This window comes from Crotalus tigris, unplaced genomic scaffold, assembly GCF_016545835.1.
Source record: "Crotalus tigris isolate CLP2741 ecotype Arizona unplaced genomic scaffold, ASM1654583v1 scf7180000024292.1016931, whole genome shotgun sequence".
Classification (NCBI taxonomy): Eukaryota; Metazoa; Chordata; class Lepidosauria; order Squamata; family Viperidae; genus Crotalus; species Crotalus tigris.
Genome location: NW_024100465.1, coordinates 157,610 through 182,904, shown reverse-complemented (window position 1 = coordinate 182,904; position 25,295 = coordinate 157,610). Strand labels below are relative to the sequence as shown.

The 25,295-nt window shown below is 40.8% G+C and overlaps 1 protein-coding gene across 16 annotated transcripts in view; it reads right to left on the bottom strand.

Moving 5' to 3' along the window:
* KIAA1217 (KIAA1217 ortholog) overlaps positions 1 to 25,295 on the bottom strand; it is a 250,943-nt gene that overhangs the window by 116,756 nt on the left and 108,892 nt on the right. For 9 of the 16 annotated variants that reach the window (XM_039324059.1, XM_039324070.1, XM_039324065.1 and 6 more), the window contains 2 exons: positions 25,090 to 25,170; positions 12,399 to 12,594 (listed from right to left, as the gene is read on the bottom strand). In XM_039324059.1, coding sequence (XP_039179993.1) covers positions 12,399 to 12,594; positions 25,090 to 25,170 — 277 coding nt within the window. The remainder of the gene's footprint in view (positions 1 to 12,398; positions 12,595 to 25,089; positions 25,171 to 25,295) is intronic. The other 7 variants (XM_039324067.1, XM_039324069.1, XM_039324055.1 and 4 more) reach the window with 2 other exon arrangements.

The following is a 25,295-nucleotide window of genomic DNA, read 5'->3' as shown; positions in this document are numbered from 1 at the left end:
TATCCGCCTTCTTAGAAGGGTGAGCCAAGGTTTTCCTCTTGTCTTTCCCTTCTATCAGGTACGGTTCCAGGACCAGACCGAACAAGTGGGTACCACTTTAGGTGTCAGTAGCTAGACACCACCTTGACTTCAGGTCCACCTTCCACTGCTTTAGCCACAACAATCTGCGTGATGCTACTGTGGCCGCTATAGATCTAGCCGAATACTTGGTCGAGTGGAGGGATGCGTCTGCCATATATTCCGCTGCCGCCACCAGCTTACCTAAAGTTTGTTGTGCACGCACCTGATCCAGAGGGATTAGAGCCTGTAACTCACGGAGCCACTTGATGGAAGTCCTCGTGAAAAAGGATGAGGATGTTGCAGCTCTGATTGCCCAGGCTGAAGCCTGATGAGCCCTGCGAAGGGAAAACTCGAACCTCTTATCCTCCGCCTTGAGGGCCTCCGCCATATCTCCAGGAATCGTAGATGTAGAGAACAGTGAGGACAAGAGGGTGTCTACTGTAGGTACCTCTAGTAGGGAAGAAAATGTGGATGAGACATTAAACAATTTCTTTTCTGTGCTATTGGGTATAGGTAAAGTGGCTAGTGAAGACCACTGCTTCTCCACCGTATCACGGAAAACAGCCGGGCAAGGAACCTGTTTTTCCTCCACCACCTTCATTGCGAACAGAGGATATGACTCCTGTGCAGTGGAGGTAGATGGTTTAGGCTCCTGCTTTGAAACCAAGTTTGCCGTGGTTCAGGCCTTTAACAAAAGAGATCTAAATAGAGAAGGATCAAAGAGACCCAATGTTGGGGTCGTATCTGGAGCTGCCTCTTCATCCTCAGACATAGGTATGTCAGTTGTCTCTAGGTCCACAGACTCCATCTCTCCAAGCTGAGATGACGTCTCAGAAACATCAGAGCCCGCTGACTGGGTATGTCCAGTGCGACCAACGGCAAGTATGGAGGAGGCAGTACCTGTGGACACCCCTGTGCCATAGAAGATGACATAAACTGGTCAAAGGCCTGGTGCATAAAGGTCTGGAACTGTTGTGCCCATAATGTCCGCTCTGCTGAACCAGCACCAGCTGCAGTGGCTTGAGAAACCTGTGGGGTGGTGGAAGCAGACTGAACAGAAGGATCAGGATAAGGAGGTGGAGAAGAAGGAATAATAGGAGGATGAGGGAGACCGACCTGTTCAGTTCCCCCTTGAGGAGACCAAACTTTGGGAGCCTGATAAGATGGCACAGGTGGAGGCTCAAATGGAGAGTTGTCCAACGAAGCAGGAGGAACCACTTCAGCTTCGCTGGACTTGAGCCGTTGAACTTTGGAGAATTCTTTCTCCAGTGCCAGATGTCTCCTCGAGGCCTCTCGCTCAACAGGCTTGGAGGGTTCTTTGGTGGACAAATGCTTGGTCTTGGCCTTCTTCTTTACCCCCGTGCTCCGATCAGATTGTGCGGGGGGAACATCAGAACCCTGTGATGTCTGAGGAGCAGCACCATCTGCCATTGCGCACTAGACCTTCCAGATAGGAGAAGCCCAGGAGTAGGGGTAAAAACATGCAGATCAAGTTGTCCAGGAGGGAAGCTTCCCGTGCCCTGAACAACCGCAATGACAAACAGCCAGGCAGCTCGACAACAGCGCCACATGCTAAATGAACAGGTCTGAAAATTCTCCTACAGAATTGATCTGAAAAAGAAATTGAATAAGCTGATTTAAGCAGACTACAATTAAAGGAATGCACCTCCCTTCTGTGTAAATCCTGTGAAAATGTTGGAATGGAATACCAGATGCACCCCCTTGGGAGCCTTACACAGAAGGTTACTGTAAAAATTCGGTTTGAGATCTGTCCTGAATGCTCTCCAAAATGGCGACCACACCCAGTTCACAATCCAAAATGGCAGCCGCCAGTCACCTTGCCGCCCAAAATGGCAATGCCTCAGAAACGATCAGAGATCGCAATTCCACAGAAACCCCTTCTTTACCCCCTATAGGGAGCCCAAGGGATTCTCGAACTACCAATCACTCACCCCCTTGATTTACAAGGCACCCAAGATTTGCATTTCTGCTGTGTAGGCAATCTGCAGCCCGATTGTCTGGATCCTCGTGGCCACGAGGTACGATGGAGGCGGTTCGGCTATTGAGCTTGATCTTCCAGAGCTCTCGCAGAAGAAGGAAAAAAGACTCCCGGACGCTCGGGGAATCCCCGTCGTAGCGCCAAACAGCTGAGCAAGACTAAACCGCGTTCTGCGGCTTAGCTGCCAGCGATCACGAGGCCGGGCAGGCCCCTTGATCTAACTTTTCTGAATTGAACCAATTCTAGTCCTAGCGCACAACTAGCTGATCAGATGAAAATATAAACTAAATGAACTTTCTATCCTAATGCTGAATAACTAAATCTAAGCTATCTGAGGAGCAATCAAAGTTGTGTCCTACTGAGCCTGAGACTAAGACAAAACTGGGAAAGAAATGCCCAAGGAAGGCGTGGCTAAAGTTTGGTCTTAGTCTAAAATTGAGCAAGAAGGCTTTGATTACCCATCGGTGGATGCTACATCTATCATGCTGGAGAAGGACAACTACTACAGTATTATTCTATACAAGAGGCCATGTCAGACAACTAATTCCAAACTTGCAAATTGTGCTTTCAGTAGTACAGCAGTGGCCAAAATTGTGGAGATCTTTTGGGAAAAGTGTATTTTTGAGGTTTGATGGCTAATAACACCACTTTTTTTGGAGTAGTACCATAAAATTATATATCAATGGAAAGATAATTTAATGAAGAATGTAATGCAACAAAGTTTGTTCAATTATCTGTACTGTATTCTATAAAAAGTTATAGCCAAATAACCAGAAAAAGGAATCACAACTTGTTTAGGTTGGTGTCAGGTAGCTTTCCTTCATCTGATTGTAGCCAATGAGCATGAGTGTTTAGAGAGCCAATCAGGTGTCGTCTTGTTTTGGCAACGAGCCAATCAGATCACAGTAGAATTCAGTTACTGATGTCATGTATTGAAGCTGAGAGGAGGACATTTGTCAGTGTGTTATGTGATCACTATCAAGTTGGTTGGGTTTTTTGTGTTCTTTCATTTAGTGAGTTTGTAAACGTAATAAAATTAAAGTAATGGTGCAAAGAGTTGACTGGTTGCCCATTTAGCGATGTAAAATAGCATTATTAAGTGAAAAGATTACAGTTATAAAGAAATTAGAAGAAAAATTGGTGGAAGCTTAACCAAAGGTGGGATTTCTATTGTACACTTTTGCCAAAATGTTTCCACAATTTTGGCTACTGTATGTTCTTCAGTTTGGAATCCTTCAGATACATTAGTCTCTGGCAATCATAATTCCCAGGCAGTCATTTCTATTCAGGCACTGCCTGAGTCACCTTTAAATGCCAGGGATGTGGCTGCTGAATCAGCCACGGATCTCACACTCACTCGTGTATTATCCTGGGTTTTGTCTGGATGGCCAGAGAGTTTATTTATTTATTTATTTATGAGACTTATATACCGCTTTAAGTGCAAGCACTCTCTAAGCGGTGTACACTAGTAAGCAATGTATATATATATTTACATTGCCCCCAACAATCTGGGTCCTCATTTTACCTACCCTGGAAGGATGGAAGGCGGAGTCAACCTTGAGCCGGTAAGATTTGAACCATTGACCTACTGAACACAGTCAGCTAAAGTGGCCTGCAGTACTGCACTCTAACTGCTGCGCCACCTCGGCTCATGTTGTCCAGGTACTGAGTTTCAGAGTTTCTGGCTTAAGAAACATGAGTTATCCACTTTTCAGGGTTGTCTGCTGTGGGGCAGCAGAGTTGTTATTCCTACTTCAATGAGGTCTAGGGTCTTGGCTTCCCTTCATGAGGGCCATCCTGGCATTGTAAGAATGAAGGCGCTTGCGCACAGCCATTTGTGGTGGCCTGGGTTAGACAGGGAAAAAGAGGCTAAGGTGCATGCATGCCACCTGTGTCAGCGCTCACGCCCAGAAATGCCCCAGGCTCCTGTACATAGATGGGAGGAAACACAGTCACCTTGGTCTAGGGTGCACATTGATTACGCTGGGCTCTTTCGGGGTCAATTCTTCTTGGTCCTTGTTGACAGCTATTCAAAGTGGCTTGAGGGTGTACCTGTCTCTTCAACCACTGCTGCCAAGCCCATCCAAGTACTGAGGGGGATTTTTGCTGCACATGGGCTTCCTGATGTTCTGGTGTCTGAAAATGGCCCTCAATTCACTTCTTCCGAGTTTCAAGCTTTCTTACAGGCCAACATGATTCGTCACGCCACCTCTGCACCATTCCACCCTTCCACCAACGGTATGGCTGAACGGATGGTCCGCATCACCAAGGATGCTTTAAAGAAACTGACCTACAGGGACTGGCACCACAGGTTGGCAGACTTTCTTCTTGCTTACTGCACCACACCTTCAACTTCCATTGGGAAGAGCCCAGCTGAACTCTGTTGGGGGCGCAAACTGATTACCAAACTTGACAGGTTGCACCCGGACAGACTGCCTCCTAAGGCTACCCAGCCCAGGGCATCGCGATACCTGCAAGTGGGTGCCCTGATATGGACCCGTAATTACTTATGGGTTCCTGCTGTGGTATGCAAGGTTACTGGCAATCATAATTCCCAGGCAGTCCAACACATCAGAAGGGCCCCAGGCACGAGAAGGCTAATGTAATTACTGTTGTGTCCTGAGCCTGCAAAGGCAGGCTCGGGACGTTGCAATGGTCCCGGGCAATTGCAAGCTGCCCGGGACCAGACTGGCTGGCACCGGCTTCGCACACATGCGCGAGGCTCAGAGCGCGCCTAATTGTTACTATTCTGCCTGGGGACGTTGTTAAAAGGAGTCAGAGAGGCCTGTAAGCCTCAGAGCTGTGTCGAGAATGTGAACTATTGAATAAAGGCTGTTGTAATGAGCAGAATGTCTTCTCTTCATTTGCCGCTGATCCAAGGACTCAACACTGGCGACGAGGATGGGGTCGTTTGCAAGATCAAAGAAGAAGATTAATGAGCTCACCCCAGGAGTCCTGGAGAGAGGAAGACGGCATTAAATTCAGCACCTGGCCTGCCAGTACAGCGTCGCTGGAGGTAAGCTGGCTGATAGACCCCTTCCTAGAGTAAAAAGCAAGAATGGCGAACATAGGAAGACTGTCTGAATTCGAGGTTAATCACCCAGAAAGATGGGAGTCTTATGTTGCTAGAGTAGAAAATTACTTTAGAGCAAATCAAGTAAGAGAAGATGGCTTGAAGGCCGCTACTTTGCTGTGTGTCTGTGGTCAAGATGCATTTGAAATTGCAGAAAACTTAGCAGCTCCTGCTCCACTGGAATCTGTCACTTACACAGATTTAAAAAAGTTATTGAAGGAACATTTTCAGCCCAAGTTGTCTGTTATTGCGTGGAGACACACTTTTGAACAGAGGGATCAAAGAGCTGGTGAATTAGCTAAAGAATACATTGCAGCATTAAGAAAAGCAGCTAAGCCTTGTGACTTTAAAGATTTAGAAGAAAGGCTGAGAGACCGTTTGGTATGCAGGCTTAGAAACAGAGACTTGCAACAGAGACTCTTTGCAAAAGAGGACATCTCATTCCAAGATGCCTTGAGAGAGGTCACTGCAGAAGAGGCAGCAGGTGGGGCAGTCAAGAAAATGAGGCCTATCAGGAACAACCCAGAAGCCGTCTCCATGCACAAGGAAGGAGTCCAGGAGAACTCAGAAGAAGATTCTGAAGATGAGGTGGATCATCTCTACCCAGCCAGAGAAAGGAAGCAAAAGGAAGGCAAAGAAAAGTCTTCAGCTGTGCCCAAGTGCTTCGGGTGTGGAGGTCGCCACAGGAGGACCAACTGCAGGTTCCGTTCTGCAATCTGTAGAGCATGTGGCAAGCAAGGCCACATAGCAGCTGGGCCGTCAGAAGGTACAACCCCAAGAAGAATTGTGCCTAAAAGGTACCAGGTCCCCAGCCAAAACAGGGTGGGCTTCTGTGCATCACGAAGAAGCATTTATAGGACAGGCACACACAAGCCACTTAAAAAGAAACTGTCACTTAAAGTGAAGTTGCAAGGAGTTCCATTGGTTATGGAACTAGACACTGGGTCTGCACTTTCAATTATTTCCATTCACACATTCAGAAAGATTTGCTCTAGCAGTGGGTTCCAGGCCAAGCTTAGGCCATCTGATATAGTCTTAACGGACTTCCAAAATTCCAAGGTGTGCGTTAAGGGGGAGGCCACCCTTAATGTACAATACAAGGATTTTGAAGGTCCATTAGATGTATTGGTAGTTGGGGGTGAGCACACGAGTCTCATTGGACTCGATTGGTTTGAGGCCTTGGGAATACAAGTTACAGGGCTTCACAGCTTGCAAACATTAGGTCTACAGGAAGTCTGCAAAGAATTTGCAGATGTCTTCAGGCCTCAGCTGGGTGCATACAAAGGCCCCCCAGTTTCCTTGAAGCTGGATGCCACTGTCACTTCTATCAGAGTAAAGGCAAGGGGAGTACCCTTTGCTTTGAAAGGAAAAATTGATGCTGAACTGGACAAATTGATTCAGCAAGGTGTCTTAGAACCTGTTGACTCAAGTCCTTGGGAAACTCCCATAGTCACGCCTCTTAAGGCTAATGGGGACATTCGCATCTGTGCAGATTACAAATGCACTGTAAACAAGGCATTGCAACAGCATGCATATCCTGTACCTGTAGTCAGTCATATTTTGGCCTCCCTCAAGGAGGGGCGTGTTTTTGCAAAGTTGGATTTAGCACAGGCTTATCAACAGTTACCTGTTGATGAAGCTGCTGCTGTAGCACAAACCATTGTAACTCATAGGGGGGCATTCAAAGTCAAAAGACTACAATTTGGAGTAAATGTAGCTCCTGGAATTTTCCAAAGTGTAATGGAAAACACCCTGAGAGGTATACCAGGGGTTTGCTCCTATTTTGATGATGTCTTAATAGCAGGAGAATCCACTCAAAATTTAGTTGAGAGGTTGAGGGCTGTTCTGCTGCGTTTCAGGAAAACAGGCCTCAAGCTTAAAAAAGACAAATGTAAAATTGGAGTGTCTTCTACAGATTTCCTGGGATTCAGAATAGATGCCAAAGGCATTCATCCTGCTGAGTCTAAATTAAAGGCTATTCTGCAAGCCCCTAGGCCTAAGTCTAAAACTGAATTACAAGCTTTTCTGGGCCTCTTGAACTTCTATAATGCATTCATCCCTAACAAAGCTAATGTAGCTGAGCCTCTTCATCGGCTTTTGGACAAACAGGCAGTGTGGCAGTGGTCACAAGCACATGAAGAAAGCTTCAATGAGGTTAAGGCCTTACTTACATCCAATTATGTGCTTGCACACTTCAATGAAACTCTTCCTGTGTGCATCGCTTGTGATGCTTCCCCTTATGGGGTGGGAACAGTACTTAGCCATTTAAGATTTGATGGAACTCAGGTTCCTGTTGCATATTACTCCAGAACTTTGTCTTATGCTGAGCGAAACTACACTCAAAAAGACAGAGAAGCATTGGCCATTGTTGTTGGAATTAAAAAATTCCATGATTTCCTATATGGCAGACATTTCACGGTCTACACTGATCACAAGCCTTTGTTGGAGTTGTTTACCATAACCAAACAAACCCCCCATATCATCTCCCCCAGAATGCTGAGATGGTCCATCTTTCTGTCAGCCTATGATTTTTCTTTAGTTCACAAACCTGGCAAGGAAATGGGCCATGCTGATGGCCTTAGTAGATTACCCTTACAAGTGGTAGAGGCTGACCCATCAACATCATTTCTATTCAGGCACTGCCTGAGTCACCTTTAAATGCCAGGGATGTGGCTGCTGAATCAGCCACGGATCTCACACTCACTTGTGTATTATCCTGGGTTTTGTCTGGATGGCCAGAGAGTTTATTTATTTATTTATTTATGAGACTTATATACCGCTTTAAGTGCAAGCACTCTCTAAGCGGTGTACACTAGTAAGCAATGTATATATATATTTACATTGCCCCCAACAATCTGGGTCCTCATTTTACCTACCCCGGAAGGATGGAAGGCGGAGTCAACCTTGAGCCGGTAAGATTTGAACCATTGACCTGCTGAACACAGTCAGCTAAAGTGGCCTGCAGTACTGCACTCTAACTGCTGCGCCACCTCGGCTCATGTTGTCCAGGTACTGAGTTTAGAGTTTCTGGCTTAAGAAACATGAGTTATCCACTTTTCAGGGTTGTCTGCTGTGGGGCAGCAGAGTTGTTATTCCTACTTCAATGAGGTCTAGGGTCTTGGCTTCCCTTCATGAGGGCCATCCTGGCATTGTAAGAATGAAGGCGCTTACGCACAGCCATTTGTGGTGGCCTGGGTTAGACAGGGAAAAAGAGGCTAAGGTGCACGCATGCCACCTGTGTCAGCGCTCATGCCCAGAAATGCCCCAGGCTCCTGTACATAGATGGGAGGAAACACAGTCACCTTGGTCTAGGGTGCACATTGATTACGCTGGGCCCTTTCGGGGTCAATTCTTCTTGGTCCTTGTTGACAGCTATTCAAAGTGGCTTGAGGTTGTACCTGTCTCTTCAACCACTGCTGCCAAGACCATCCAAGTACTGAGGGGGATTTTTGCTGCACATGGGCTTCCTGATGTTCTGGTGTCTGACAATGGCCCTCAATTCACTTCTTCCGAGTTTCCACCTCTGCACCATTGGCAGACTTTCTTCTTGCTTACTGCACCACACCTTCAACTTCCATTGGGAAGAGCCCAGCTGAACTCTGTTGGGGGCGCAAACTGATTACCAAACTTGACAGGTTGCACCCGGACAGACTGCCTCCTAAGGCTACCCAGCCCAGGGCATCGCGGTACCTGCAAGTGGGTGCCCTGATATGGACCCGTAATTACTTATGGGTTCCTGCTGTGGTATGCAAGGTTACTGGCCCTTTGTCATACGAGGTCTCCTTGGACTGACGGTCGTGTCCTTCGGTGGCATATCGATCAGCTGCATACGAGACTGGACTTATCCTCTGGAACTCCTGGACTTTCTCCGGGGGAGGAGGGGGACCACTATGGGCAAAGGGAAGGGTGTTGGCAGCAGCCGGGGCCAAACGGAGAGGCCACAAACGGCCTATTCCAAGGTTCCGCAAGTGTTCCAAACAGGAATCCAAGGGAACAAGAAATCACACAGGCACCAGTGCCTACTCCAGCTAGGGAGTCACCCAGGAGGCATACTCATCATTCACAACTACCATTCAGCACTCCAGTCAGGGAGAATAACCAGGAGCATCCTAATAACCCAAACAGTGCAAGAGAGCTGTCACACAAACAGTCTAGTTGGCCCAGTACTGCTACTGTTTCCAGAAGGAAGCCTTCACACAGGGAGGTGGTCGGAGAGGCAAATCCCAATTCTGACACCTCCGGCACAGATTGTGGGGCAACTGAGTTCTGGGGAAATACAGAAACCCCAGAAAGTCCCGTTATGGGGCTTGGGAGTGAAGGGACGCATTCCCTTGATAGGTCCAGTGTGGGCTTGGAAGGCTGTACAGAGTTGTCAAACAGTGGCAGGCTTATAGAGGGGTCAGAGAGCCTACAACTAGGCAGGTCAACCAGGTTATTGGGAGAGCAAAGTTCTGGTCTGACGAGCCCGGTGGGCAAGCAAGCAGACCAGGCAACGGGGCACAGTTCACGGGGACCACCAGGGTTTGAATGAGGGGGCAACTCCATGTCATCCTCTGTGCAAGAAGAAATAGGGGATTCTCAAACTCTAAGGAGGTCACAGAGAGTAAAAAGATCTCCCAAGTATCTTGAGGACTTTGTAAATCTGCTGGCAAAGCAGAAACAGTGAAAGGGTGCCTGCTGTTGTGGAAATTGGGAATTCGGGCACTGGATATTAATCCCAGAACAATAACCCAGTACCATTGTGGCATGGGTATGGCCCAGCTGCAAGAAATGTGCTGGGTGGGGGTTGATACAGCACGCTCGTGTTGAGGTCGTGTATAACTACTAACATAGTTTATAAGTCTTAGCCGGGGGGGGAGGGGTGTTGTGTCCTGAGCCTGCAAAGGTAGGCTCAGGACGTTGCAATTGTCCCAGGCAGCTGCAAGCTGCCCGGGACCAAACTGGCTGGCGCCAGCTTTGCACGCATGCGCGAGGCTCGGAGCGCGCCTAATTGTTACCATTCTGCCCGGGGACGTTGTTAAAAGGAGTCAGAGGCCTGCGAGCCTCAGAGCTGTGTTGAGAGTGTGAACTGTTGAATAATGGCTGTTGTAATGAGCAGAATGTCTTCTCTTCATTCGCCACTGATCCAAGGACTCAACAATAACTAAAATAGATTAATTACTTCAAAATATATGGAAGAACAGCCTTTTTTAAATTCTCGGTCTGCCTTGGTTTTGGAGAAATCAGTTAAGTGTTTGAATTACGTTTTTTAAGACTGTTTAAGAAAGTCTGTTATATATCAGATATCAAGCAATCTTGGGGAAAAAATGGCCCAGGACTGTTAGCATAATAAATAAACCACTACATTCACAGTTTATAAGCAGCTCTGTGATTAATGACCCACGCATCTAATTTTATCCTACTCTGCACATTGGGATCTGGGATCCTGCTGGACAGAAGCAACATTATGACAGTAACCTTTTGCCTGCCTCAGCAATTGGTATTCACTGCCTTATATAGAAAACAGCCTGATTGTATTATGATAGTATTTTGCCTCCTCCTTGAGTAGCTAATTGTAAGCATTGATTCCAAACCAATTAAACTGCAAGATGCTGTTCAAGGCAAAAGGGATGTCCTGGGCTGGGGACTAATAAAGTTCCTGGCTCAACAAGTGTTGTCTAAAAGAAGAGAGGATACTTCTGTAACTTGTGGGGCATGGAGCTCAGGGACCTGCATCAGAACATCTGATAAATCAGGGGTTCTCAACCTTGGCAACTTTAAGACTTGTGGACTTCAACTCCCAGAATTCCTCAGCCAGCTTTGCTGTGATAAATGGCCCTCCCTTCTCTGGCAATAAATGCATGCACAAAATAAATTAAAAATTTACTATCTATCCTGCAGCTTGAATCAGATTTAGCCCATATTTAAACAGCATAGAGACCCTCTCATTGCAATCCACCCACAATACTTTTTTGTGTTTGTAGGAAGTTCTCTACTTACAACCATAATTAGGACCAGAATTTCATTTGGTGGTTATTAAGAGAGTCAAGTCCGATTTTATGACCTTTTTTGCCACAGTTGTTAAGCAAATCATTGTAGTTATTAAATTTATGGAATTGTTACAATATGCAACACTGAATGTTCAAGACAACCCAGAGATGTGGAATATAGCAGAGTGCAAAACACAAATATCAATGAAATATCATTTCAGAATCTATATATCACTTGGGTATAAATTTAACATTAAGATAATTTTGACCAAAAAACCCATCTTAATTTCAGGCCTGTTGGGCACCTATAATTCTTTCCCAACAGAAGGTGAAAGACTTAGTTATTTGGAGATGTAGTATTCAAAATGTAATATTGGTTCTTAATACATGGCTTGGTGTTAGATGTTTCCCTCCTGGAGAGAAGTTATTTCACACAGTAATTCTATTCTGGAACATTTATTTGTAGATACTATCAATATTATCAATGGTTTGTAAAGTTAACAGGAAGAAAAAAAATGGATACTGCACAGTTTTATGATTAAATAAAAAGACATTATTGGAAGGAAAGCCAATATTTGAAGAACATCTTTCTATATTTACATACTGTAAACTTTCACCCTTGGGAGCTCTAAACATTTTCATTGCACATGCAATTTTATCTTTAATTTTCCACTGCTTTCTTATTACATACACTTAATTAAAGGGTAATAATGTAACTGCAAAGGTAGTCATGGATATATATGTAAGATACTTTTTAATATACATTAGCTTTAAGTTTCTGGTTTGGACTCTCCTGTTTTTAATGTTTGCATACAAATTAAAAATAATTTAAAGAAGAATTTACTTTTAGGGAAAGGTAACTGGAAAGCGGAATTCATATAACTCGATTAAATTTAAGGATTTTAACAGAGCCAAACTATGTCTAGAACATACAAACTACTTCCTGTTCTGGATGATTTACTCCAGGAAAGTAGCAGTCACTTCCATAATGACTAAATTGAAACATTCTACAACAATATTCAATTTTCCACACAACTAAATTTTTACATGCAGAAGATGCTCAGCTGATCTCAGAAAAATGTTTCCTCTCGTCTCAGAATAATTTTCCCTCATGGAGGAGGGCAAAGTTCATCAAGGTGATGGCTCAAAGATTAAAACTTCCTTAGATCTATTTGTATCTGTCTCTTCTTCATTATATGTCATGTATTCAAACTAGTACCATAGAGCTGTACACTCAGACCTACTGAGGAAATTGTAAAGCATAACCTTGAGCAGATTCCTGTGGATGATGTCTTACCTAGAGATCTTTCTTTTGTTTGATTTGTTGTCCTCACAACCGGAAGACTTGCTCGAGTACGGCTTCCCCTTGAAAAAGGAGACAGGGTGTCGGCTTCTGACATGACTTCCAAGGAGTCAACAGATACCTCTGACAAATATTCAGCTTGATCCCCTAAGTTGGGCTGTGGACTTTGAGAAAGCTTTGGGCTCCTTGTCTGTGAAATAAATAAAAACAGAGAGCAAACACTTTTTAGAAATGTTAAAAGACTTGCCTGAGGGAAGATGATTTCCACCCCCCCTCTCTCTTGAAAGATAAAATACTGGTCAAGTTGGTGAATGCTCAAGGTGACTCCCATGTACGCTATTTACAGACTCTGTCCCTGGGTATTCCAATAAGAAATTTTTTATTATTGTACACACAAATACATAAAATTAATATTTGACAGGCACCTAAGAATAAAAATTTATATATCGAATGGATGGCAATTCCATTTCATGATGCTTCAACAATTGTTAGTATTGTAATAACAAGGAAACAGACTTAGATAGATATCTACAAAATAAAACTGACATGCCATGATTTAAAGAGTTACATTCCTGAGTGCTTTTAAATCTGCTTTCAGTAATTGATTATTTAGTAACTTTAGTATTAGCTCTTACAGTTCAGTAAAAGGATAAACCAGAACCAGGTTTATTTCTAATTATGAATGTAGCTGATTACACCACTAGGCTCTATTTTCCTCCTCTCACACAGAGTTTAAAAATTAATTAAAATGATTAATTTCAGACCTAATATAGGCTCTGGAAGGACCTGAGGAGACCAAGCCAGAAAGGACAACTATGTCCTATGAGAAAAAGACTTGAAACCGAGTGTATCTGGCCTACAATAGAAAACATTACAGAGGTACAAGAGACAGACAGTGTCTTTACACATTGGAAGAATGGCCAAAGAAGAAGTAGAACCAAAACTGATGAATGGAAAATTGATGAAAAGGAAGTAGATTTTGGTTGAATCTCAGATGCAACTACGTAATTGTAAGAATTATTCATGAATGGATCAAATGGCTTCAGGAGGGTGAGGATTCTAATTTACTGTTGATATTTAACTTTGGACAACCATATCCCAGATAAATTATTGTTCAGCCTCGGCGGTGGTGTCCTACATTGAATCCAAGGGACATGCAAGCACAGAGCACATCTTAAATCCCTTTGGAACTGTATTGCTTTTCCATTCATCACCATAGGAGTATAATCATTAAATAAGCAAATGGTACAACCTGTGTTGCTTTAAATCTAGGCTTAGCAAATGTTAAGGTGTTAAATGCCAAAGATGCTTTTTTTCTCTCAAAAGGCAACACTGTCTTGAAATTGCCAAGAAAATCCTGTTGCCTTTTAGAAAAAAGAAGAAGCACCTTTAGGCCTTGGATAATTGAGAATGTCTATAGAGTTGTTAAAGTTAAGTTGTTAAAGTACTACTGTATGGCAATTGGGGAAACTGAACATGTACAAGTAGCCCTCGACTTATAACCATTTGTTAAGAGACCGTTCAAAGTTACAACAGTAATAAACCAGGTAAAACTTACTTAACAGTCTTGCTTTAGCAAGAGAAATTTTGGGCTCAAGTGTGGTCATAAGTTGAGGACTATCTGTACTTCCTATGGATTCAGCTATAATGCCAATTGATCCTATCCAAAAGAGCCACTGGATGCATTAGCATGACCAATTCCAGGGTTGCAATTGGAGAATGAATGTATTTCAGGATGTGCACATTGAAGGATGAGCAAATATTTTAAATACAAACTGCTTCAATCTCAAACTGCCCAGCTGCAAAACAGTTAACGGGCTATCTTTAACATTTTGGACTGTTTTAAAGTCTTTTCCAACTAAGAATAGGGTACTCTGAATTTGAAATGTTTTGCACATTATTAAATGCCACCAAGAATGATTCTTCTTGCATATATGTATGTTTTCATTTATTAGATTCATATACTATCTTTATTCAGAATATCAAAGCCATATACATATCTCTTGTCTTATTTTCTTCCACAATAATTCTGAGAAGTTAAATCAGGCTGAGAGAGGAGGACTATCCAAATTCACTCAAGGAGAATCTACAGTTGAGGACAAAAGTGTGTATCTTCCCACACCTTAATCATTGTACAACTTTGAATAATGACTACTCAGCTTAAAAAAAATGAACAGTGGAGTATCATTTAGAAGCAATATGACTAAAGAGAATAAACAAAATTGAATTTTACTCAATAGACCCAATGCTTTTCCCACCTGACTTTAAAGCATACCATTTCACATTACAAAGCATACTATCTGTAAATTCCAAGTGTTACAGTCTCTCTGATTCTGGATGATATAATATTGGAGATAATTGATTTAGACATTATTATTATCAACCTGAAGTAAACAATGTTATCAAACTATTTCCCCATTTTTTGATTTCTTATTTTCTCTAGTTTGTACGTTAAACACCCATACCAAATACCAGACTCAAATAATGCATCCCTTCTGATTGGCGGCCTCCCTTGTGCATTACTGAGAATTCATTTGAATTCATTCCCATTCTAAGTTCCCTTTTTCTTGATTAATGTCTATATTTAAAAGATTACAAAACACTGTTTAGATAAAATTCGAATTTAAAAAAGAAAGAGAACCATACTGCTGATATCTGCCCTTTCCCCTAACATTTTGCTTTAATGGAAAGAGGTTAGCTTGCTGCATAAATGGCACAGATCAAATTATACTCCTTCAGTGACCTTGCCTGAATTAGCAACTTTTGCATTTTATTCAATTTTCATTAGGTTGCCAAAGTGCTTCAGTCTTCTTCCCATTATCTGTTGCCAACTTGATTTCTCATAACATTCAGTACCTTTGAAATACTGAAGAAAGACTCCAATTTCTAAAGACTTCCAAAATTTGCACCATTATGTTAAGTATTACCAAGTGCCTATAATGACAATATTATTAGCAGAATAATGTAAATGTACTGTGTAAAACTAGGGTTCCATGAAAATTTTATGGGATTCCATAAGAGACCAAACCTCACCCCCCAAAAAAGGTTCACTTAAATATGGTCAAATTTATATCACTAGAGATTTAACTCTTAAGAGAATTTTTTTCTTTTAAACTAGCACATTTGAAAATCTAACATCCCCACTCTCAGCCCCAATGATTCTGCATGCTAGCAAGCAGATTGCTTCTGACAATGCAGAGACATGTTTTGAAATGTTTTATGGCATTGATTATAAATAAACTATGACACTGTAAGCACTCTATTGTGGGTACATGTATGTTAATATCCAAGAAGTGACAAAATACTCTCCCCTCCCCCAAAAATGAAATCCAAGAGGCAATTAATCTTTCATTTCTTTCATCTTTGTAATTGAGAAGATCACATTTATAAAAGCCTCCATTATTTTGAATTTTGTAATACTTGTCTGTGCAATCTAAACCCTCCTTAAATGATAAAATATAATAACATTGGTATCGGTACTATTTTCTCCATATTAAAAATTAATAGAAGCAGGAAAATGAATTTAAAGGCTTAAAGCAAATCCAGCATTTAGCAGTGGGTTGGACTAGATAATTTCAAAGTTGCCTTCTATGATTCTAAGAAAAGATTCAAATATTACTTCTGTAGTGTTGCTAACTGACTCAAAATTAGATTCCTTGTAGCTGTTTTCAAGCTAACATAAGATTCCAGAGAAAATATCATTGATCTCTTCAACTGTTATAAATCTACACTCTGCCTTCTCTCTTAATTAAAATTTAAACTGATGAGAAAAAATGATTAATTTCCAGACAAGTGAATATATTTGTTGCTTCATTTAAAAGGATGTAAATATTGGAATAGAAAATCTGACTGTAGACTTACACAACAGAGACACAAATTTAATTCAGCTGTTCTTAATCACAAGCAGCTGAAAGTTGCACATTATCTGGTTGTTCTTGTTAACCCCTATTAGATACAATTTAGCATTCCTAATCAATTATCCATTTCTGAACAATCCACTCCTGTGTAAATTCCTATTATTTTCCCAATGGTTAACAAGTTATAGTGGTTAGTACTAAACATTCAATGTCTAAGCAATTTACAATCTATTTTTGAGAAAGAGTCTAATGCATGAGTTTGTATCCAAGAAACTAGGTTACATGTGATCTGAGAAACTAGGTGACATGTGATATTACCTGCTCACTGTTCTTTCTTAAAAAAAAAAAAAAAAAACCAGATGAGAATGGATGAGAATCTTGATTACAAAACAATGACAATTAGTTAATTACTCCACACACAAAAATTGTATTCCTGCTAACCTTGTTATTGCAGGAAGTAGTAATAGTAATAGTAGTAAAGTTGGAAGGGACCTTGGAGGTCATCTAGTCCAACCCCCTGCTCAGGCAGGAAACCCTATACCATTTCGGACAAATGGCTGTCCAGTCTCTTCTTAAAAACTTCCAGTGTTGGAGCATTTACTGCTTCTGGAGGCAAGCTGTTCCACTGATTAATTGTTCTCACTGTCAGGAAGTTTCTCCTTAGTTCTAGGTTGCTTCTCTCCTTGATTAGTTTCCACCCGTTGCTTCTTGTCCTGCCTTCAGGTGCTTTGGAAAATAGCTTAATTCCCTCTTCTTTATGGCAGCCCCTGGATATTGGAATACTGCTATCATGTCCCCCCTTGTCCTTCTCTTCGTTAAACTAGACATACCCAATTCTCACAACCGTTCCTTATATGTTTTAGCCTCCAGTCCCCTAATCATCTTTGTTGCTCTTCTCTGTACTCTTTCTAGAGTCTCAACATCTTTTTTACATCGTGGTGACCAAAACTGGATGCAGTATTCCAAGTGTGGCCTTACCAAGGCATTGTAGAGTGGCATTAATACTTCACGTGATCTTGATTCTATCCCTCTGTTAATGCAGCCTAGCACTGTGTTGGCCTTTTTGGCAGCTGCAGCACACTGCTGGCTCATATTTAGGTGATTGTCTACTAGGACTCCGAGGTCCCTCTCACAGTTACTACTATTGAGCATGGTGCCACCTATGCTGTACTTTGTGCATTTGGTTTTTCTTTGCCTAAATGTAGAACCTTGCTTTTTTCACCATTGAATTTCATTTTGTTAGTTAGCGCCCAGTGTTCAAGTCTGTCCAGATCCTTCTGTATCTGGAGCCTGTCTTCTGGAGTGTTGGCTATTCCTGCCAGCTTGGTGTCATCTGCAAATTTGATGAGTTCCCCATCTATCCCTTCATCCAAATCGTTGATAAAGATGTTGAAGAGTACTGGGCCCAGAACAGAGCCCTGGGGCACCCCACTACACACTTCCCTCCATATAGATGCAGTTCCATTGAGGACCACTCACTGAGTACGGCCGGTCAGCCAGCTAGGGATCCATCTGGTGGTGGTTCTGTCTACCCCACATTTTTCTATCTTGTCAAGTAGTAGGTTGTGATCTACTTTATCAAATGCCTTACTGAAGTCCAAGTAAATTATGTCCACAGCATTCCTCTGATCCACTAATTTGTCACTTGGTCAAAGAATGCAATAAGATTTGTCTGGCATGATCTATTTTTGACAAACCCATGTTGGCTTTTAGTAATGACTTTGTTTGCCTCTAGGTGTTCGTTGATTCGTTGTTTGATTATCTTTTCCAGGATCTTCCCAGGTATTGAGGTCAGGCTGATAGGTCTGTAATTTCCTGGATCCATTTTTTTTCCTTTTTTGAGGATGGGAACTACATCAGCTCTTTTCCAGTCCTCTGGTAGTTCCCCTGTGTTCCAGGATCTTTGAAAAATATAGTTCAGTGGCTCCGATATCACATCTGCCAGTTCCTTGAGAACTCTGGGGTGTAATCCATATGGTCCTGGCGATTTGAACTCATCTAGGCTGGACAGGTGCTCCCTAACCATTTTCTTGCCTATCTTAACTTGTGTTTCTGTTTTGTTTTTTATGGCACTATTTTTGATAGGTTGGTCTGTTTTTTCCCTTTGTGTAAAGACAGATGCAAAAAATGAGTTAAATAGTTCTGCCTTCTCCCTGTTGCTTGTCACCTTCTTGCCACTTCCATCCACTAATGGACCAATCATTTCCTTCACTTTTTTCTTGTTTTTTACATGTTGAAAGAAGCTTTTTTTGTTATTTTTGACTTTGGTCGCAAGCCTTAGTTCATTTTGAGCCTTGGCTTTCTTCACTTCATCTTTGCAGGCTCGGGCTATTTGCTGATATTCTGACTTAGTTATGTTCCCCTCTTTCCACTTTCTGTACTTGTCCTTTTTATCTTTCAATTTGTCAGAGAGTTCTTTATGCAGCCATGCTGGTTTCTTTTGAGAGCTGTTATTTTTCCTCTTTGTTGGTATTGTGCTAGACTGTGCTTTTATTATCTCATTTTTCAAAATTTCCCAAGCTTCTTGAGTTGTTTTCCCCTTGAGGATTCTCATCCATGGAATCCTTCCCAAGCCCTCTCTAAGTTTATTGAAATTAGCTCTCTTGAAGTCCAAGACTCTAGTTTGACTGTGTTCTATTGGTTGTGCTTCTATAATGTTGAATTCTAATATTGCATGATCACTTCCTCCCAGGGTTCCTATGGCTTCAACACCGTCTATCATTTCATCTCTGTTAGTGAGAATTAGATCCAACATTTTCAGCATGATTTTAAGTTGGAAATAAAAGTGTTGTCCTAATTTTGTTACTTATGGCCTACATCCCAATCCAAACTAGTGCTCCCGAACTGCTTTCTGCTAAATTCAAAAGGTGGCTATTTCAAAAAAAAATCCCAACATTTTTAAAAATGCAATTTGGTGTTGATCATTACTGATATAAACGAGACCAGAAAATCAGAAGTTTTTAATACCAAAAGCACAATGGTCTAAAAACTTTATGTGTTTGCTTGCATGCAGTATAAGGTATGGACAGAGGGATGATTGTAGAACTATAATGCAAGACAAATGTATTTTTACAGCACTTATTCTACAAAATTACATATTCAAAGAGGATATTTCCTGATATAAGGTATCTCACCATTTCCCTCATTTATAAATGTTAGAAATGAGAGGAATCAGTAACAAAAGTTGCTTACATTAAGCAATTTGAGCTGAAATTTAACAATTTTTAATTATGTTATTGGGTCATGTTGACTAATCAGTTTTTGTACAATAACCTTCAATTTTGTCACTCTATTAAGTTTTATGTGTTTATACTGCATTCTTTCCATTTAAATAGACTATGTCAGATAGTCTATTTAAAAACAAACAAACCCTACACTTCATCATTGCTTGAGGACACATCAAACTCATTGATTAAGAGGGGTGATGGGGCTGCCTTATGAACACCCTTCCTTGAGTCACCCTTGAAGGTTGAAAGAGTCCATGGATCATGTTGTGGCCAAGGATTCACTTCAAATTTGGGAAGTAACAAAAGGGGTGAAGCAGAAAACTAAAAACTGAGTTTGGGGGGAGGTTTTTGTTCTTTGTTTTTAATTCCTGTTGTATTGTATGTCTTCTTTAGAATTTACACAATTTACTTCTGTTTCCACCTCAAAATGGTGACATTATTCCTGTGATTTTGAACAATTAGGGCTTCATGTCTGTAATAAAGGAAAATCACGGTCTGTCCACTCATTTTAGTTCATGGGAACCCAAGCCTGCTGTTCTATTTGACAATGAATTATGGCTCTAAAACCCAAAATAAAATCCCAAAATAGAATAAAGAGTGAAATCTTTAATAGTTCTTAGGCAATATGAATACACTATTTGGCAGGTTGTAGTTTCTTTTACTGACAGTGCTTTATCCATCAAGACTTGTATTGGTTTGTTGCATTCAATGGTCTTCTTTTTCTGTTCTTTTGCTGGTTATGTTGGTGGGCCATTCTAGCATGTTAAGTCTAACAAATCCATAGACAAACAGGGTGTAGGAGGCTGCTATGAGCTGTCCTAAATTTCTATCCTACATTTTTAAGGGCCCATGAAATTATATTTAACATAAAGCTACTTCTCTACAATTTGCTTAACTTTGCTAGCATGGTTATAATAACAGTTTTCCTAAATTTTATTTTCCAATCTAGGTGGCCACTTTTTTTCTCCTACATTATATATTATACTGACTTCTTTTGTGTAAGTATACATACTCTATCTTTCAAGGAAAAAAATTACTGCCTTGAAGATTTTCACTGAACTGATTTCAGGCTTGGGGGAAGAACATTTAAAGTTTGGCATTTAAGTGGTTTACTACATTTATCTTCTTCTTTGAAACTTATTATTCCACTACTGAGAAACAAGAAAAAAGTAATATGGGATATAAAATTAACAGTAGTTGTATGGGAAAATCATTTTTTTCATATAAAATAATATATGGGGATTACGATCTTTAATATAGATAGAAAAATTGTGAAATGAGATACAAAACCTAAGGAAAAATTGCACTCGCATGTGGGTGCACATCCCCCTGCTTGCTTTTTCATTAAAATAGAAAATCTTGGAGCAAGGATGGGAAATCTTTTGATAGCTGGGAACTACAGTAGAAAGGATCATGTGGCACAAGAGCTGGACTTGCCAAAGGCAGAATTCTTACGGCTGGAGAATTCTGAATCACTGACTGAAAGTAGTTGAAGGTATCTGTCCAAAGATATGTACAGGTAGTCGTTGACTTACAATCTTCGTTTGGGCTCAACTGTAGTCATAAGTCAAGGACTACCTGTACTAATTAATAGGCTTTGCAAAAGCAAGGCCTCAAGAGCAAGATCGTTCTAATGGGAATACTGGGGTTTGATATTTGCTGTGATATGAATTTTACACATTTATATTTTTTAGCAGCTGGTGTTGGAACAACGTTTTTGTAGCATTCTCTGACTTTTTTCATTCCCTTGATTTCTTCAAACCCCATCTCTGAATTATTGAGTTGGTACTGGTTTTGTTCCTAAATCCTGCCATGGATTGGCTTCCTCATTCAATTGAAGTCACTACCTGAGCCTGGTTTAGTTCTAAGCATCATGTTTTTTAAATACTAATATTTGTATGTTTGTATGTTTATGTTTCTCTTCTTCCAAGCTTTGTTCAGCTGCTTAAGGAAGAAAAGGAAAGGTCATATCTGCTACTACCTAGGTAACCTGATTCCCCCCCCCCCCCGATATTAAGTCTGCAATCCTATGTGTACTTGTCTGGAATAATCCTTTTGAATACAGTAGGACTAACCTGCTGAATTGAATATACTGTGTAGGATTGTCTGTAATGTCAGCTATCTCTGTTTCTGCCTGTTCGACTTGAATGTTTTTTCAATTCAAATACACAATGAAAAGCATAAAACTCATAAGGGAATCACCTGAGAGCTTCATAAGGGAATCACCTGAGAGCAGCCACCCAAATATTTCTATTTTTTCCTGGACCACATTGAATTCTGTCAAAGTTATCACATTCAGAATATATGTACACTTCAACAATTATGACTCCTCCCCAATGCTCTGCAAGTACTGGTTAGCAGTTCCCAGAGTTCAATCCCTCAATTTTGGAGTCCACAATGCCATTGTCTTTGACCATAGTTGTACTGGCTGAAGATGAACGAGATTCTTAACTACTTTTGGATTGAATTGTACTACTCTTTGTACAATAAGGTACTGGAGGTTCATGATTGTCACTAGAGGCATAAACAGAGGTTGAATTTTCATAGACTAGCATAGCTTAGTCTCTGTCATTTCTGCACTAATTATCTCAAGATGCAGGGATGCAAAAGTTGCATTTTGCTAGCACCTCTGGGTGAATCCTGGAATGTATATATTAGGTGGAACATCAGATCTGGACATTCTTTTTGCACTGGGAGATTTTGCTCAATGGGATATCTTGCTGCTCAGAGATGGTGTTTCTGTGTTGAAAGCTCTCCAATGTTGACTAAGACACTAAGCCAAGTTCAACATGCTCCCTTAGTTTACAAGGACCTAAACAATCTAGGATGAGGTTATGTGAAAACTGCCTTCACAAAATTCCCAGGGAGTTGAAGGAAAATTAAAGGTAACCACTAGAAATCTCAGCCATTGAAGGCTTGGCATAACACTCTCTGCTGTAATCAAATAAATAAACATATGTGCCAACTCTGCCTAAAGCACAGTCAGAAAGTATAGTCAGAAAGGGTCTCTTGGCAGCTATATTACATCATCATCATCACCTGAAGTCAGGAAGTTGCTGAACTGCTCATAAACAAAGTGACTTGGGTTGGTTGATACCTATCCATTATACCAGGGGTCTTCAAACTTGGCCCTTTTATGACTTATGGACTTCAACTCCTAGAATTCCCCAGCCAGGCACACTGGCTGAGGAATTCTGGGAGTTGAAGTCCACAAGTCATAAAAGGGCCAAGTTTGAAGACTCCTGCATTATACAATGAGCCTTACTTCCTTATTTTAGAGGATAACTTTCTAATTTCACTAGAAAAATCCCAGGACTCTAACATGTAAGTGTTTGATATATACATTTTAAGTAATTGATCATACGGTATTATGTCAGATCCATTTGAAATACTGTTGTTTCCTATAAATCCAATTAATTAGTATTATATGATGCACTGCATATATTCCAGTTTGGAGGCCAGATCTCCATTATCAGTGAAGTAATTTTATTATCAGAAATACCTGATTGTATTTAGGGATACAACTTCAACCTATTAAAATAATTGCTAAAGTATGCAAAGAAAAAAGTTTAACTTTGTGTACTGATTGAAGGGGAAATACTCTAAAGAAAGTCCTGCAGGGGCAATAAATGGAAAATCAAGGGAAACAAATGCTAAAATACATTATTGAGTGAGCCTTTGAGACAAAATGTTCTGCTCCAAGAAACAGATTACACTTCCATCTCTTTTGAGCACAAATATCCAAAGGCATATTTGAAACAATGCAGGAGAAAAAGCATCTTCTGTATTTGTGACATTTTTTAAAATAAAACCTAATGGATTATATACATAGTTACTCAAATTTACAGTTGCTCTTGAAAAATTGCAACAAGTCATGGTGCCATTGAAGATGTTTTTAAAAAAATGTATTTTGTAATGTTTTATACAAAAGACAAAATGCCTGGTAGCAATGGAGGATGATAAAATATATTTGTAAAATGCAATAACTTTAGGCGACTTTCCAGAGAATTACAAAGGCCAATAAGCATAACAAAAAAGAGTGCCTGAAACTCTTGTTTCTCAAAAATAAAATATTAAGATCTAGCCTAAGGAATGAATGTAAATTGCATGCTTCGCAGAATGCTCTGAAAGAGAGAAGCATATTTATATGCCTCTTCTGTGCCACTTTCGAGATATTGAAGGCATATCCAGATTAAGGTTCAGTTCTTCACAAAAAATGAAATGGTTCCCACTGTTTAGATGCAGGGTGGATAATAATCAATGATTTTTTAATTTTTTTTAAAAAAACTGATTTTTTTATTTAAATCGGATTTTTATTTAAATTGGATTTTTTACTTTTATCAAATTTATTTTAATAAAATGCTTTTGAGGAAAAAAATCTATCTAAATATAGTTTTCTATTTAAAATACATTAATAATTTAGTTTATTCAGCATGAAATGGAGCTTAGTTATGTAGCATGAGGCTGTATATTCTGCAATACTTGTATTTTTGGTAAACTCATTCAACAAATCCAGGCTTTGCAAGCTGAGATAACATGCACTGCTTTGATGCATTCACACAATTTCACCGTAACCATGAGATAAATCATAAAACAAAGTTCAGGAATATTCTTTTATCCTATTGTTTTGCAAATCTTTTTTTTTTCACAAGAAGTTGGAAGGAAGGTCTGACTGAACTCTGTTTCCCTGCAATAGGAGAGAAACGCACCAGAGCTGGAAAGCAGGTTAGTGAAGAAATGCTTTTGGGAAGAGAGAGGAGCTGGGCAGTGGTGCACCAAACTCTACAGCAGTGCTGGGAGAAGCGGCAGGAAACAGGGCTGCCATTTCCAGAACGGAAAAGGGAGACACAGGGCGATGCTCTTCTCTACTCTGCATCGCTGCACAGAGCTGCTCCCCTCCATGTTCTCTCCAGTGGCGGTGACGAAGGGTTGGAGGAAGGAGGTGGCAGGGAAGGATTGCACTGCCCTGTCACGGCACAAGCCATGGGAGTTAGTGGAGTAGAAGGTGGCAGCTGCTGCCAGGTAGGTGATCTATGGGATGAAGTGTGAAGAAAGCTCCTCCAGCAGTGAACAGCAACAGTGGAGCCTTTCACCATTACTCTCTCCAACTCTAAAATGGCGGAGGGGGACCGTTCCCACCCATCCTCTGTAGCATGGTAACATTGATTCTAATGACTTTAGTTATTGACAAATAACTGAGTGGTCTCTGCAACTCATTACTGCAGTGCCACATTATAAAAGATCTGCAATACCTGTAGTAGGTACCAAGATGCCTGTTGCATTTTGATAATGTCAGCACAACCCAATCCAATCCAATCCAAACTAAAGTATGAAATTGGAAATTTGAGTAGTGGAAAACTTTTTCAACAGGAAATGCCTGAAACATGGAATTTGGAAAAAGAAAAAGCAGCACTAAAAGCCAAAACTGTCCATGCAGAGGTAAAAGAACATGCAATTCTACCCTGAATGAGGAAAAAAAAATATTACTTATGATACAAGCTGTTAAAATGATTAAATGTGATGCACTTGATTAAAATAGGGCCAAAATGGCAAGCTCATTCCAAGGCAGGGTGCAGAAAAAAGAAAGTATATAGTACTAACTCTCTGAGAGGTTTCAATTTTCATCAAGTACCTTTGAATGTCAAGCTCTGAATGGAGGGAGACCAACATGCACTGTAAAGCCTGTGGATCAGAAACAGGGGGAAGAAAAGGGGACAAGAGGAAAGAGGAAAAAAGACAAAAGTAATTAAAATAAATAAAACAAAGTAAAAATGGAATGTAAGAAATGTAAGGAGTAGAAAAATAAA